The 15,014-nt window shown below is 36.5% G+C and overlaps 1 protein-coding gene across 5 annotated transcripts in view; it reads right to left on the bottom strand.

Annotated features, from left to right (window-relative positions):
* The window catches only part of PIK3C3 (phosphatidylinositol 3-kinase catalytic subunit type 3), a 78,090-nt gene that overhangs the window by 50,784 nt on the left and 12,292 nt on the right, over nucleotides 1-15,014 (bottom strand). For 4 of the 5 annotated variants that reach the window (XR_012621621.1, XM_074812421.1, XM_074812423.1 and 1 more), the window contains 9 exons: nucleotides 13,963-14,058; nucleotides 6,987-7,058; nucleotides 6,452-6,541; nucleotides 5,777-5,881; nucleotides 5,203-5,295; nucleotides 4,375-4,560; nucleotides 2,932-3,086; nucleotides 1,594-1,681; nucleotides 327-394 (listed from right to left, as the gene is read on the bottom strand). Coding sequence is in view for 4 of the 5 variants with exons in the window: in XM_074812421.1 (XP_074668522.1) it covers nucleotides 327-394; nucleotides 1,594-1,681; nucleotides 2,932-3,086; nucleotides 4,375-4,560; nucleotides 5,203-5,295; nucleotides 5,777-5,881; nucleotides 6,452-6,541; nucleotides 6,987-7,058; nucleotides 13,963-14,058 (953 nt within the window). In the remaining variant the exon portion in view is untranslated. The remainder of the gene's footprint in view (nucleotides 1-326; nucleotides 395-1,593; nucleotides 1,682-2,931; nucleotides 3,087-4,374; nucleotides 4,561-5,202; nucleotides 5,296-5,776; nucleotides 5,882-6,451; nucleotides 6,542-6,986; nucleotides 7,059-13,962; nucleotides 14,059-15,014) is intronic. The other variant, XM_074812424.1, reaches the window with a different exon arrangement.

Raw genomic sequence — 15,014 nt, 5'->3', positions numbered from 1 at the left:
ACCACCACAAACAATTCGAATCACAACTTATAAACCATAGTTAGGCTTTTTTTTGTTTGTTTTGAACACTGTACTTAATGCCCTACAAATCTCCTTTCTTTGTCTAACAGTAAAGTGTATTTGTGCGTTTTAGAAACCAGTCCTCTCCTTTTACTAGTTACTCTGTTCAAATGCATATGGTTTTAAATTTACTACTTCATACTAAGAGAAATTGAGATTCTCAAGTTCTCAAGACAGGTCACCTTTTGCTGTGCATCCTTCTGGGCATTATAGCTTTGATTTCAATTAGGCATTGATACAGCACGAATGAACAGTTTCTAACATACCAGTACAAGTAGTTTGCCAACGTGGAATTTTTGCACGCTCGTGATATCAAGAAAGTACAAAGGTCTTGCTGGAAGAGATTGAAAAAAGCAAAATTAAGTTACAAAGAAGTCTAAGCACTTGAGAGAGACATGAAGTTAAGGAAAAACCCCAAATAATTGTAGGGACTTTTGAGAGATACATTCCCTTCTAAAAATCTAAATCCAATCCAACCTAATATTTAAATCATACTAGTTTTAATATTACTCCAAGTCCAGCAACAACACTACAAAAGTCTGCCACTACAGTAATATACTTACCAACATATCAAAAGTACATGTTCTCCAACAACAAACCTTTAATGTAAAGTTTCTATTTACAATATATTACATTTTCCTCCTATGCAATTATCTCTTGCTGTAAGATTCAGCCCTGAAAGGGATGTGCTACCCTATTTTGCATTCAGAAGACCTAAAACTCTTTAAAATGTTCTACATCTTAACATAAAGAAAAAGATCTGTAGAAGATACACAGCATTTAGCTGCCTTTTCAACATTTAATATTCCAACTAACAAAAAAATCTGTGTATCCTCACTGATATGCTCAATTTGAGGCTTATTTTCTATGCAGTACTGAGACACAAAAAGGAAGATTTGCAACAGAGAATGGATCTTTAGTTCAAAGACCAATTAACTGAAAATCAGACTAAAATCACATTCCCTCAAACTGTCTTTACCTTCCATATTTCCCTCACTCCAGTCCCATTATTACTCTTCCACTTGTGGTATAAATTGAGTATAATCCTTGGCAGACGTAAATCAACACAGTGTCTCACTTAGGTTCAAAAAAGATGACACCCACACCAAAAAATATGGCTACAGGAAGAACAGACTGCAGAGATTAAAACATTTGGATAACAGTTTTCCATTAAAAAACCTGCTTTAAAATACCTCAAACACATGCAATTGTCAGTATCTAATCAGCATGTGATAGCCTTCACAGTAATTTTCTCCTTTAAAGGACAGTACTTTAATTTTATGAAGAATTCAATGCCCAGTCCTCCAATTTTGGTTAGTGTGACTACGTACGTAAAGAGATGGCCTGTAAAAAAAATTAAGTTAAGGTATTGCTATTTTCTTAGCATTTAGTTTACGTTTATGTTCTCTGAGCACTTTAAGTATTCAGCAAGATACAGCAGAAAGACCTAAATATCCACAAAAAAACCCCCTAAAAACAGTACCAGATCACTAAAAAAAGTATCAAAAATACAAGGTAAAGCATTTGACTTACATCCAGGTTTTCATTGTCTGCAAGGTCCTTTGTCTTAGAAGTAAGAGGTGGTGAGGAAACAGGTGGAGTAGGACTCATGATCTGGGAACTACAAAAAGGAAAGCACGGAATTGGCATGATTCAAAATTCTTGCTTGGGAGTTAGGGGGCATGCACGGAAATAGCAATGCTTTTCACTTTCACAGCATAAGAAATTCAGAAAACGGGAGGAGAAGTGTATCTTTGAAGATAGCATCTCAACCCTGTTTCAGAATAAACTGCATGAACAGCAACTTTGACAGCTGCAGTTCCTGAAAACGGCAAAAATCTGTGCCTGGGTAGCTACAGAGCTTATGCCTGTGAAGGACATTAACTTATATCCAACTTAGCATTTTGTTTCATCTTCCATAAAAATAAGCAGACACAGATGGGAATTTAGCAAATCCGCATTTTCAGGATAAGCTTTTTTTTTTAAATGTTCTTAAGATGAAATTGCTAATACAGAACACCTGCAAGCACTTGTCTCTGGAATGCAATTACACATAACAGAGTAGACAAACCCATGCTTGCAAGGCAAAATTATCAGACAGTAAATTTACCTGAAAGGAAGTAATCAAACAGCTCTACTAATGTCTAAGTGTCATTGCAGCCTCAAAATACACCATATATCCCAGGACACCCACTCTACAGCTTAGCAGCAAGATCAATAAAAAGCAGTATACTTGTAAAATGGAAAGTATACCCTAGTGATACAAGTGATTAGACATTGAAGCTTAAGACTAAAAATCCTGAAAATCTGTATTAAATATTCACAGGAGACTTCAGTTAACCAAGTTTGTTTGCATCTTGCTTAATGCTATGTTAATTAGGTATTTCAGTCCTTCTGGATTCCTGCAAGAATAAAAAGCATGCTCCCCCAGCTCCTTTACATTCACAGGACTCTCCCTACACCTTCTTCTGCAGGACCAGAAGAAATTTCTTTCCATTTCAGACTGATTGGACTTCTAGATTTGTATTCTTTGATGAAAGTGGGAAGTGGAGTCTCACAAAACTTCACTGAAGACATCCTAACTTTTGCAAGGACAGGAGGAAGCAAGTTTTTCCTGCTCTCTAGAAGTTGTTTTCCTTTTGTGTAGTAAGGTCAAAGGCCACAACTACGAGGTTAAGAATGTTTGCTCTGTAAACCATCTGTAGTCAGGAAATATCCCCTGAGTTTTCATGGAAGGTAATTTTTTTTATGTTATTGCTTCAGATTATAAAATAGAATGTTGAATATGCAATGGTCCCTAAAAAGGAAAAAGAATTTGAGGGTTTACAATGTTACGTTTCTGCTTTTCTACTGCAAATCTAAGCTTCTTACCTGTCTATTTCTGCACCATTAGTTCCAGATGTTGCCATGCTTTCTGACATTGAACCTTGACTGTCCCTCTTGCTAGGTTCCAGTCCATTCTTTATGTCATCAAAGTTTTCGTATTTCAATGCCTGGACTAACTGTAGCAGGTACATCAGCAAATCCTCGTGAAGGAAAAAAACAAAAATCAATTGAGGGGCGTCAGTCAAAGCTGACTGGGACTCCATATGTTTTCAAAATTCTAGTTTATAGAAAAAGTCAGGATTTAGTGACCTATGAAGAAATGGAAATTGGGGTCTCCCTAGCAAGCAATATACAATAGAAAAAACTGGTGTAGGATGGAGTTTGACTCCCAAAAGATACTGAATTATCATACTAATTCTTTGTTACTCTAAAATAGTAAGTGCTGATTAAGTAAATACTTAAGTGCAATTACTACTTTAAAGTTCTGTTTAGTTAAGCTGCCCTACTTGCTTCCAGCATCCACAAACTAAACCTCTCAGTCTGTGGCTCAGGAAGAAAATTCAAGCATAAGACATGAATCATGCTACCAAGAATTCAGATTCTCTCCTCCCTATGCACTATCTTTTTTTGTTGTTGTTCCCTTGTGTAGCTGATGATCCAAAAAAAAAAAAAACCACCACATCTTATCTATTTTAGATTGAAGAATAGAATTTTAATCACTTGGTGTTTATAATAAATTTGTTCCCTCTACTACTCAACTGCTCTGTTTAGTTGCCTTCAAATGTTTTGTGAAATGTACATTTTTAAAGTCAAAGCAGTATGACCTTGGCAACTGAAGCAGGCTTGCAAAAATTTGATATATTTATGTTCCCTATTTTAAACGCTATTGATTGCCAAGGATTCAAGAGTTATGGTAATATATTCAAAGTATATTTTTTTACTGTCAAAATAGATAAATAATTAAAATTTAAGAGATCAGCATTTATTAAGTGGGCTCTACTCACAAATCACAGCTCATCATATTCTGATCAGTATACAATTAGAAACACCTTATTTCCACAGATGCTCTTCTACCCTCTTCAGCAAAAGAGTATGACAATATACAGTTTCAATTTACCAGGTGGATTTGTTGAAAATCTTTTCATAGACTATTTAAGTTCAGAGCACTTCTATGCAAGTTAACATTCAAAATTTATCACTGGATTCTGGGGAGAACATATGGTTGTTTCACCTTGTTTGACAAAACCAGCTATCACTGGCTGTTCACACTAAGACAATTATCAATGAGTGCCACTTAATAATGTGAAGACATTGCTCCATAAAGAGCTGGTAGTAAATAGCATCACAGTGCATTTCATTTTTCTTTAGTTTTCCATCACTATTACTCACTTAAATGCCTTAAAAAGTAGCAAACCTTTCAAGTACTCAATTAGACTAAAAATCCCGACACCAGCTGACTTTCACATGTACCCACAGATGAAGGTATACCTCATCATCAGCCTGCTGAAGCCTGGCGACAGCATAGCGCCGAACTGTTGGGTTTGTGAAGTGAGATGACAGAAGTTCTAGAGAGTCTTCCACATCCATGGGCTTCCACTTGCCCAGTAGCTCCAGTGCTTGCTTTGCCTCTTGTGGTAGCTCCCAGTTGACACATTTTAAGAATTTTGTCAAGGCCTAAATAGAGATAGGACAATTCATCAGTGAAAAGCCAGGTTAAACAAATGGTTTCAAAACTTAAGGTTTCATGTTAAGGTAGAACTAGATTCAGACTATATTTACATCATCAAAGACCTGGGGAACCTTACTGATATAAGTGGACCATACAATATTGGATTGTTTTAATACGTCCCAAAAAACTGCAGCTGAGTTATCTTCTAAGTAAAATGTAAAGTCAGTGGTCACTGCTCTACCACAATAGCCACTACACAAAAAATGCCCACTACTGGGGACTTATTTGGTTATTTTATTTACTTGGGGCTTATGTGCTGCTACTTATTCTGGTAAAGCTAAACCTTGTCTAAAAGGGTCTAATAACTCTTCTTTGCTGAAGACAGAATTGGCAACACTGGTATTTTAAGCTGACAGTCAGTGTTTGTAGAAAGACTGCTGTAGTAATAGCCAGTTCACGTGATTTAAGAGGGAAAATTACAGTCACTAATTTTTATATCAGTAACACATTACAGAAAAAATTAAAATAACCTTGACTAGCTTCTAAGATACTGAAGCTCTGTGTCTCTGCAAGGACAGGACATTGTAGAATGACTGCCAGATGAAGCACCTCTTGCATTAAAAAGTCCTCTCAATCATTCAACTTACCTTCTCCTGATTAGTAAGGTAATATCTGAACTTCCAAACTAGATCCTGTTCCTCATATGTTAGCTGCTTTGTCGGTGGATAACTCACTATGATCTATTAGATACATAGTCAGAAAGTCAGTTTAAAAGCATGAACAGGCATCATCAAGTCAAGAGACTACACTGTGACAAAGCACAACACTGACAACACAAAAATAGCTAGAAAAAAAAGCTTTTCAACAATACAAAGTTCTCATGCTATCACAGTGATGCTCCTCAGTTATGTGGTTGATTGGACTGGCAGTGTAGGCAAACATACAGCTACTTTAAGACTACCATTAACAACCTACATGATATGTGCACAATACGCATTCTTATCCCCCCCAAACTGTTTTACATAAAAATAAGCAAGTACCTTCTGCTCCTTTCTGAGTTGGACCCATCTATCTAAGCACTTGTAAGAAACACTTAACAACATTTCTTAATTAATGACTTTCTGTAAACTAAAATGAACTGCATTTTCCTTAAATTGTTGCCATAGATAAATACCAACCTACCTAATACAATTGAGTTTAGCCATCATATGATTGACTTACATTAAGCTGATCTCGTGTAGCTGCATTAGGCTTCAGATCATGATCAGAAGGTCCACTTCTTAAACTTCGAGCAAGCTTGTGATGTTTGCTTTCTACTAAGTTCTCCTAAACGCAGAGGGTCAGTATATATAAATACTTAAACTCCAGAGAAACTTACTATTAAAATGAAACCACCTAGCAAAGACTCACCAGTATCTTGAATAATGCATGGCAATTAAAATACACATCTAAAACTACATTGTCTTCTGGATTATTTTTTCTTGTTGTTGTTTTAGAGGGAACTCCTTCAATAATATGTGGAGGGTTGTTGGGGATTTTGAGTCTTGCTTTTGTTTTACTTCACACATTTGCAAACCCTATCTTGCCTTTTGGTGAATTGCTGCAAAATGTAAGCGTCTCAGTCAACACATCCGTGATTGACAGCACCCAAACGTGCTAGCCACTTTATGAACATTTTTTAGGATGATGTTTGCAGTATAAAGCTTTGTATGCAAGAAAAACATCTCAAAAAGTTTTCCCACTGTTAATACCATGTTAGCAACAGTAGGAGCCACAATAGGAGCCACAGTGTCAATGAGATTTCAGCAGCCAAGGCAGTTTTCAGCAGTCAGACTTGCTCTTGCAGTGTTAGATTACACAGTGCTCAAACAGTGTTGCCAGTAGAAGCCCACTTACATTAAGGTTCCCAAAGCTGCCAATACCAGTCCCACTGAATTGGCATCCACAATAATGGAAATCTTTTCTAGAACTGTACTTAGGCACTGTCTACATGAAAGACAACATACAAGAGAGTGTAGGGAGAAAATATTTTAACAGACAAAGTGACCAAGAGTTACTGTACCATCCTCTAAATTTCTCTTTGTCAGCTCCCTCTTACCTTATATTCCCACCCTCTGACCTCTTTTGCCAACAATCCCCCTTCCCTCTGCTTTCCTACACCTCAGAAGCAAGAACATTAGGTATACAAAGGAGGAGATGAACATAAGCATTAAATCAATTCTTGTATTTTAATCTAACAGCAGTAGCAAAAAACAAAATAAAAAAAAATTTAAAAGTCAAACCCAATGATATTTCTCAACTGGTCAAACACATCTTTCCAGTGGAATTTTAAAATATTGAAGACAGCAATATAGGCAAGCTTTCATCTCCATTTATGAAAACTTCAACAAAAATACTGTAATACAGATGGCATTACATGGAGCATGCTTACCATAGACATCTGGGGATCTGGAATCTTAACAATTTCAGAACTTGTTAAAATTGGAGATGACTCATCACCATCCTGAATGACAAAAAGTTGGAACGCATATTAAACATCTCAAGTTTTAGGAAAAAAACAACATGCCATATTAATGTATTATGGATTATACTACAGTGAAAGAATGATGCAACTACAACTTGCTGATTTTTGATAGCTATAAAGGGGAAAACAGAAAATAAGAAATGGATTTTTTTTTTTTTCTTGTTTTTGCTAGATGATAAACAAGGTGGCAAAACAGATTAAGTTCATCTGAGGAGATGGAGCTTGGAAACTCATTACTATGCTGGCACACAGGTGAGTGGAGAGATTTGCCATTATCATTACATGTGTCCTTTGCAAGTACAAAGAGAAACCAAAGCGGAGCACATATTTCCACCAAAAAGAAGTAATTTCCTAGAAATAACAACCATGTTGAAGAAAGTATCTCCTAATAGTTCAACACAGATGAATTTAGGAAGATACCCGTGTGCCTGTGTATCATGGGTTCCACATGGAACCCACAGTCTCTTCTACAGGTTTGTGCTGTGCTGCTCTGGAGCAGTATTGACAGGAGCCCTCTAGTTTTCCTTAGGGGAGTCTAACCTGCTGCCCCACAAGTGAGGGAAGGGAGAAGCTAAAAGTTTCCTATTTGAACCAGGGAGAAGGAAAAAATACAAAGCCTGCCACCACATGACAAAAACAGAAACTCTCTCACTCTTCCAGTCACACCCAGCAGTTTTTGGGTTTTTTTAACTGTGAAGTGTAACTAAGCATTAGTTGACATGATCTACAGAAAATTTCAAAGACAGTAAAACAGAAAAAACAACACAATTTGTGCTATGCTATATTTATACTTAGTTTGTTTCCATTTCTTTTGGAGTAAATTTCAGTTCAGAATAAAAGGGTTTTTTAACGTATCAACTTTTCCCTCAATAATGTAAGTTTTGACAGTTTTGAGATAACTCGCTCAGGTTTGCTTCTGCTCCCACCCTCTTCTTTGTTTTTCTCCTGTTTTTCCAATCACATATGCCTCTCGGGATGGCTTTGCTTTATACTTTTCAGAGGTAACTTTCAAAGAAGTGAGAGGCTTGTATCAAGGGAAGAAAAGAATCATTTGTCACTGTGGGAATACAACAGCAGATTGGCAAGGAGGATTGTAAACATGCTGAAGTGACTTGCAGGTGGGGTGTCGAAAAACACATATCATACTAATTGTTGTTTAGTTCTTGACAGGTAGAATGTCTGCGTTTAGATAACACAGGCCTGTGATAGACTCAGAGGCAGCTTATCGAACATCCTGGAGATTCCTGCTCTGCTGTGGGAAAGATCAAAGTGGAAAACTACGCCCGTGAAAATCCCTGATCTATACAGGCAGAAGGAGCAGGTTTGAGACCTTTTCTTTCTTCTCTTTCTGTCTAAGCAAGTGTCGAGCTCTGTGGTGCCTGTGTCCCCACCTGTGTGCCTCTGCCTGGGTGCTGCTGCAGAGATCCCCCAGGTCACCAGGTAATGAGTAGATGTACTCTTTGCATTTCATCTGTGGTGCTGTGGTTGTTCCCGAGTCCTGCCTGTGCAGCCTCACACAGTCACCAACAAGACACAGGAGTTAAAACTGCCATTAACCTTTCAGGAGAAACATTTTTTTCCAGCTATCTAAATGTTGTGTTCCTGACTACAGTAAAAGATCTCTTATTATTAAAATGCACATTCAGGAAGGCACTTTTATTACATTTATTAGTGCCCTATGCCTTTTTGAAGTAACAATTTTATAGTCAAAATAATGTCAAAATAATTACAGTATCTACACACACATCCTTTCTAGTTAAGGGAAATATAAATACAATCTGGCTGTGGCTGATGATGGTCCCAAAACATGAGCAGGACTGCTTTACCCATTACTCTTTCAAAAAAGTACGCATGCAAATGCTGAAGAGGATAAAGAGGACATGTACTTACAGCTTCCCTGTTTTAAAACCTTATTGCCTAAATAATGAACTTAGCTTTAACCTGATTGTATAGAATTAATAGCATTTCCAAAGTATTTCTATATTATATATTTCTATATTATCAAAACATTTCCAAAGTATTATAACAAAATACTACTGCATCACTGTAACAGTAGACTGAACTGGATCCACGCTGACAGATCAGCACTTGCCTTGTACTAAAACCTTTGCCACCTCATCAGACAGAACTTTCAGATCGTGTTATACTAGTCTTAAAGTCAAATTACATAAAAAACAGTTGATTTGTTTTTGGGGGAAGTCCTTCTGAAAATAAACACATCTGATGCCAAGAGGTGACAGACTGATCTCTATCTACTAACTGGTTATTTTCCTAATCAAAACCTAAGACTGCAATCTGACTTGCCCTTTATAAAACAAAGGATTACCAATGCCACAGTGACAAACAAGTTTATATGCCACTTAGACCCTTCACATAAAAGCGCTCTAGGAAAAACTTGACACAGGAGTGGATTCACCAATAAATGTTTAAACTCCTACCAAGGTGTTTACAACATCCATATCCCATGTGAATTCTCTAGGGATAAGAAGTAATAACACCCATTCTACTACATCATTCTCTCCGTGAACACATTCAGATAAAATAGCTGTAAAGGGAAGGAGTCTGACAAAGCTTTTAGGCTGGTAAAAACAGAGCACCTACCCCACAATCAAAAGCCTATGACAGCTATTACCAACTCAGAACTTACAAGGATGAGAATGACAGCATCACAATTTCCTAAAATTTGCTTACTTACAAAACTAAAAAAATGCACAAAGCCTTCCAGCGCCTCACGTCAAAATGTTTGTATACCCTCTAGAATGAAGACTGGGGATTTTTTCCAATACTAGTGTTAAAAGAATGATTTCTAAACTCATTGCTGGCATCATTTTTAACTTTTCAAAAGAAATATTGTAATGACAGTGTTTTAAACTCTCCAGATGCAGTTAGATTATGCTGAAGAGCCAAGCTGAAAAGCTAGTTATTCAGCTCAGGAAAACTGTTCCCACTGTTTCACTGCATTTTAGAACAAAGCCTTAAGTTTCAACCAAAACTTGCTATGAAACTAAGTTTTGCCAAGCATTTGTAGGCCAAGTTACTGTGTTGAGTTAACATTTTCAACAGACTGTTTCATGAAATCTTCAAGAAGATACAAGGCCTGTGAATGATGTCAGCTGTTTCACTTGCCTTCCAACTAGATGAACACGCAGCTCTAATTCTCCATCACGCTTCGAGAGCATCCTGTGGATCACTGTGACCCTGACCATATGAACTCACTAAATGAGGGCACACCAATGCTGAGAGTCGACTCTAAATTAGCATTTGAGTTTGGTCAAGTGCTTGCTTTTGAAGTCCCTCTCCTCATCATACCCACGTAGCAAGCTTTAGTTCGCATCGTGGAAGTTTTAGAAATACCTAATATCCTCCAACCACCACCAACAGTCATTCAGTCCATGGGACCTGATTAAAGTGTAACAACACAGCGCAGATGTTGGGCCTTCAGCAAACTCTTCACTCTGTAAATCTGCTCCTCTTGCTAGCACAGCCAGAACCCAAGATGACCTGCTATTTTGCCACTGGGAAACAGAAGTAACGTCAGTACTAAACAGCATTAACTTGCTTTAAACTACGTGACAGAGCTACAGAGGTATTTCACTACATTAAGGTCTGTGTGTGACTTTATATAAATATTAAGTCCATTTAAGAAAGCTAGCAAAATTGCAGAATTTTCTAAACCAGCAAAGTGGTTCCGCACTTTCCTGAAAATCAGTTTCACAACATCAATAAATAACGAAGTTCTATTTATCTTATTCTTTAGTCAAAACATCATTTCAAGTACACCAACAGAATCCAACTTCTCCCACACAAAAAGTAAATGGACACCTAATGCTGTAGACAGTACTTTTTCTTTCTTTCAAGCTATGAAAAAGGCTCTGATAATCAGACTACTTGTTGTTTGGGTTTTTTTTTAAGAAACTGGATGCAGCAATACAGTCAACTTCTTTATTCAAACAAAGGTTTCACTTGAAGCCTGCACAAAAACAGTCATAAACGTTGGTGTTATTTGCACTTGGAAAGTCACACTGAATTTTTGCCTAAAGGGAGAATCAGAGCAATGCTCTCGTTACTCGCAGACTGCTATCCTTCACATCTTGAATGCTGTATTAAAATTAACAGAGAACAAGGAAGGAGCCACTGCCACTTCACTTCAATGTAATTGAATGTTGAGTCAAAGAATCTCAAATTCTATCAGCCACTGTTTAACAGGCTAGTTCTTCGTAAACACTTGAAAACAAATTTATCAACAAAACTGTGACAAGTAATCTCCACTTCGACTATCGGTCACAGGCAGGTGACAACAGAACCTACTTTCATTAGACTCAATATACTGGATTGGTGATGCCAGATATGTATACTGTACACTGTAATTGGAAGCATGACAAAACTCAGTAGACAGGCACTAATTTATGTATTGTTTCCTACTGCTGTCAGAGAAGGGTCAAGAACTTGTTGAAAAGCTACTTCATAACAACCAATCCCTCAAACTGCAGTTAGTTATAGCATTAATATGTACTATAACCCATTCAATTACTTTATTTCCAGAAGAGTAGCCAATTCCTAGTTATTTTGTTCCATCACTTTTAACATCTATTAAAAGAAACAGATGCATGCTTGAAGACTGACTCTTCTTTCCCTCATCTCGCACATCTGTAAAACCATACTGATGACCAAAAAAAAAAAAAAAGTGTGTGTAAATGAGCAATAATTCAACTATAATAGTAGATTCCTGGAGGTGAGGGAGAGAAATCATTTTTAGGAATGCCACACTCAACTATAAAAATAAAAGAGCCAAAGACACAAAGTTGCACAGTAGCCACACTCATCAGTTTGCACCTGGGAAAAGTACAGCACATTATCATGTAAAAAGCTAATAGTAAAAGGTTTCAAGATTTTGATCATATTCCATTATGCTCTCTGGAAAAATACTTCCTTGATTTCCACAGAAGTAAGTAACTTTATATTGTTTCATGGAGGAATCTGACATATCGTAGGTTTCATTCTGATTTGAAACACAAGGGAGTTCTGTAATAGTAAGGTCCTCTACAATAGCTGGTTCTAGAAGTGTATAGAAGCACTATGAAACAAGCTATTCTAAAGGCAAAAAGATATGGAAAGGTGGGGAGAGGTCCCATTGTCAACTACAGTCCACAAAAAGAAATGCAAAAGAGCTAACCTAGACATCTGCCTAATGTATAGTTTCACCAAAATTATGAAAATTCACCACAAAAACCCCAAACAAAACCCAAACCCATACCCAAGCCCACCCCCGAAACCAAACCACAAACAAATGCCCCCAAAAGAAAAAGAAAAAACCCTGAACAGAAATACAACACACAAAAAAACCCTCAAGCACAAAACACCCCACATGCTGCCCAAAACACACCCATCATATTTGCCTCAGACTGTGGGAGAGGACACTAAGTGCCAAGTGGAACTGCTATTTGTAAGTGTATATTGTAATAGAAGCATTACAAAGGCATCTACTGCCGTATGGGATAGAACGTGGAAACCCACAGGCATTATTTTTATATCATGTCTGCAAGACAAAGCTCTTGCAAGGGCTTAGAAAATTTCTTAAAAGTGCCAGTCATTTTTGTTATGACTACAGCAATTTGAAAAAACAACCTTAACAGCTTCTTTTGTAGTGACATCTCTGTTACAATAAGTTCTGAGATTACTGTTGTTAATAGTTTCAGATATTCAACGACACCTTTATTCAAAGGGCTACACTAATAGCATTTAAACAATTATTTTTTCAAACATCCACAAGCTTTAACTTGCAACAGATCATACAGTTGAGGCAGATTCTGATCTGTTTCTTCTCAGAATTATTTTTGTGGAATCCTGCTTTTTGCCATTTACTACTGTTTTTCACTACCTTCTTCAAGAATCTTAAGTTAGATCACAGTTTTTCTGTCCAGATCAACTGGTAATGTTGTCACATACATGGAAATATTTGCTGTTTTTTACTGTATTAACATTCTGTGTACTGAATTACAGATTTTTTTTAAATTCTCAGAATAGACGCTGCTTAAAGTTAGTGCCTCTGATCTCAACAGTACTTCTGTCTCTTTTTCTACCTTTTTTCTCCTTCCCATAAAGCTGCATTATTCAGTAACTTTCTGACTTCTTATGAATCTAAACAGGCTGAAAATTTTAAGAGGCAGTTAATGACAATTTTTTTTTGCAACCAAATTATAGATATACTACTTTTTCTGTTTTAGGCCATTTTTCCACAACACACAGGTCCATACAAGTACTGATAATGCCTTCCAGTGACACACTGATGTCTGTTAAACTCATGAATCCTTCGTTTCATTAAAACTGAATTAATAAAAAACACTGAAGGCACTGTTTTGGCGATCTGCTTTGGAAACAGAAAGAAAAGATGCAAGACATTCCAGACCAGAAGTCTTTTACTTAATTGACTTTCAAAACATTTTCAGCATGAAAGACTAAACTTTTACATTTGTTCCTTTTAGAGAAAACGTTCACCAGCAGAGCTCCTGTGCAAAGTTTTAATAACTTATCTTTTACAAAGTTACCAGTCAATACAGGTGCATTTCTTCCTGATATAAAACATAATTTTACATACAGCTACGCTGAAACTACTGCTGGATGACTGAAGGAACCATAAATCAGAAAATTTTTAATCACTCACATTTATTAAATTCTGCAATCTTGAACTGTATTACACGAATGATTGACTTCTGCAATCTTGTTGCATCTATGCTATTTGATTTGTATGTACATAAACAGTTACCACTGACAGCTGTCTGCCACTATCCTGCAGCAGAGTATTTCACCTCAGTAGAAAAACCCATCCATTTTAGGTGCATATGTTGCTTTTTAAAGAAGACCATAAAGCCTGCAAGGCACATACCTTTTCGTAGTAAACTATTCCATATTCTTTATCATCACACTTGACGCAACGGAATTCAATCATCAGGTACATAAAATTAGAACTTCGTTTTTCCCTCTGAGAAGAGAACCACCACAGATGTGTATCATATATTAAAGTGCATCAATCTTCAGCATTCTCAGTAGACCAATTACCCTACTTCTTTTGTGCTATAACTGATTAATTATCTATTCTTGTAGCAATTATTCAGTTAATCATTTCATAGTGCTATTTGAGACCATATCACCTTCTTCCTGACATTCTTACTTCCTCACATCCCACGTCATGATAAACATCCACATGTAACAGATAAAATCACATTGTTTTAATCAGAGACTTGCAACTGTGGACTAAAGGTCTGAAAAAAGGCAATGAAGAACAACTAGATAACAGTTGGTTTTTTTGCGTTTGTCTTTTTTTTTTTTTAAATCATTACACACATTTATGCATGTCACAAGTCAAAAAACAGAAGACATGACAAAAAAAAACATTTTTAGGTAACAGTATGAAAGAGACAAATTAAACTTGGGCTACAAGATTAGATACGCATTCACTTTCAGAGGCAGATTTGCTCATGTACGTGTTTTTGAAATGTGTTACCTAAAAAAAGTGCTTAGAATTTTAGGGTCTAGGTGGGAAACAAGAAAGAAGTTATACATAACCACCACCAGAAAGATATATTTAATGCAAAAAAAAAAAAAAAGCATTCCCTTTAATAACAAGCAATTCAAGTTCATTTCATGCATTAACAGTGGATTGACTTTCCAGAACAGTCAAAGGGGTACTGCATTTAAGGCACAGCTCTAGAAATCAGGAATTTTTAGTTTTCTGTACTTTTACAGAAAGGGAAGAGGAAAAAATCAAAAGGGATAGGCTGAGTTAAAAAAAAATATTCATAAGGGTTTATAAAAAACCACAGATTTAAGTTCAAAATGAATCTGATTCCCAGAGGTCTAATTATAAACAGGACAACAAAAATCCCAGAGCACAAAGAAGAAAACAATGGAGTTCTGTTGTGCAAGATGAATATAACC

The sequence above is a fragment of the Strix aluco genome, chromosome Z (assembly GCF_031877795.1).
Source record: "Strix aluco isolate bStrAlu1 chromosome Z, bStrAlu1.hap1, whole genome shotgun sequence".
NCBI classification, from domain to species: domain Eukaryota; kingdom Metazoa; phylum Chordata; class Aves; order Strigiformes; family Strigidae; genus Strix; species Strix aluco.
Note: the sequence above shows the minus strand (reverse complement) of the source record. Positions and strands in the feature narration are given on the sequence as shown.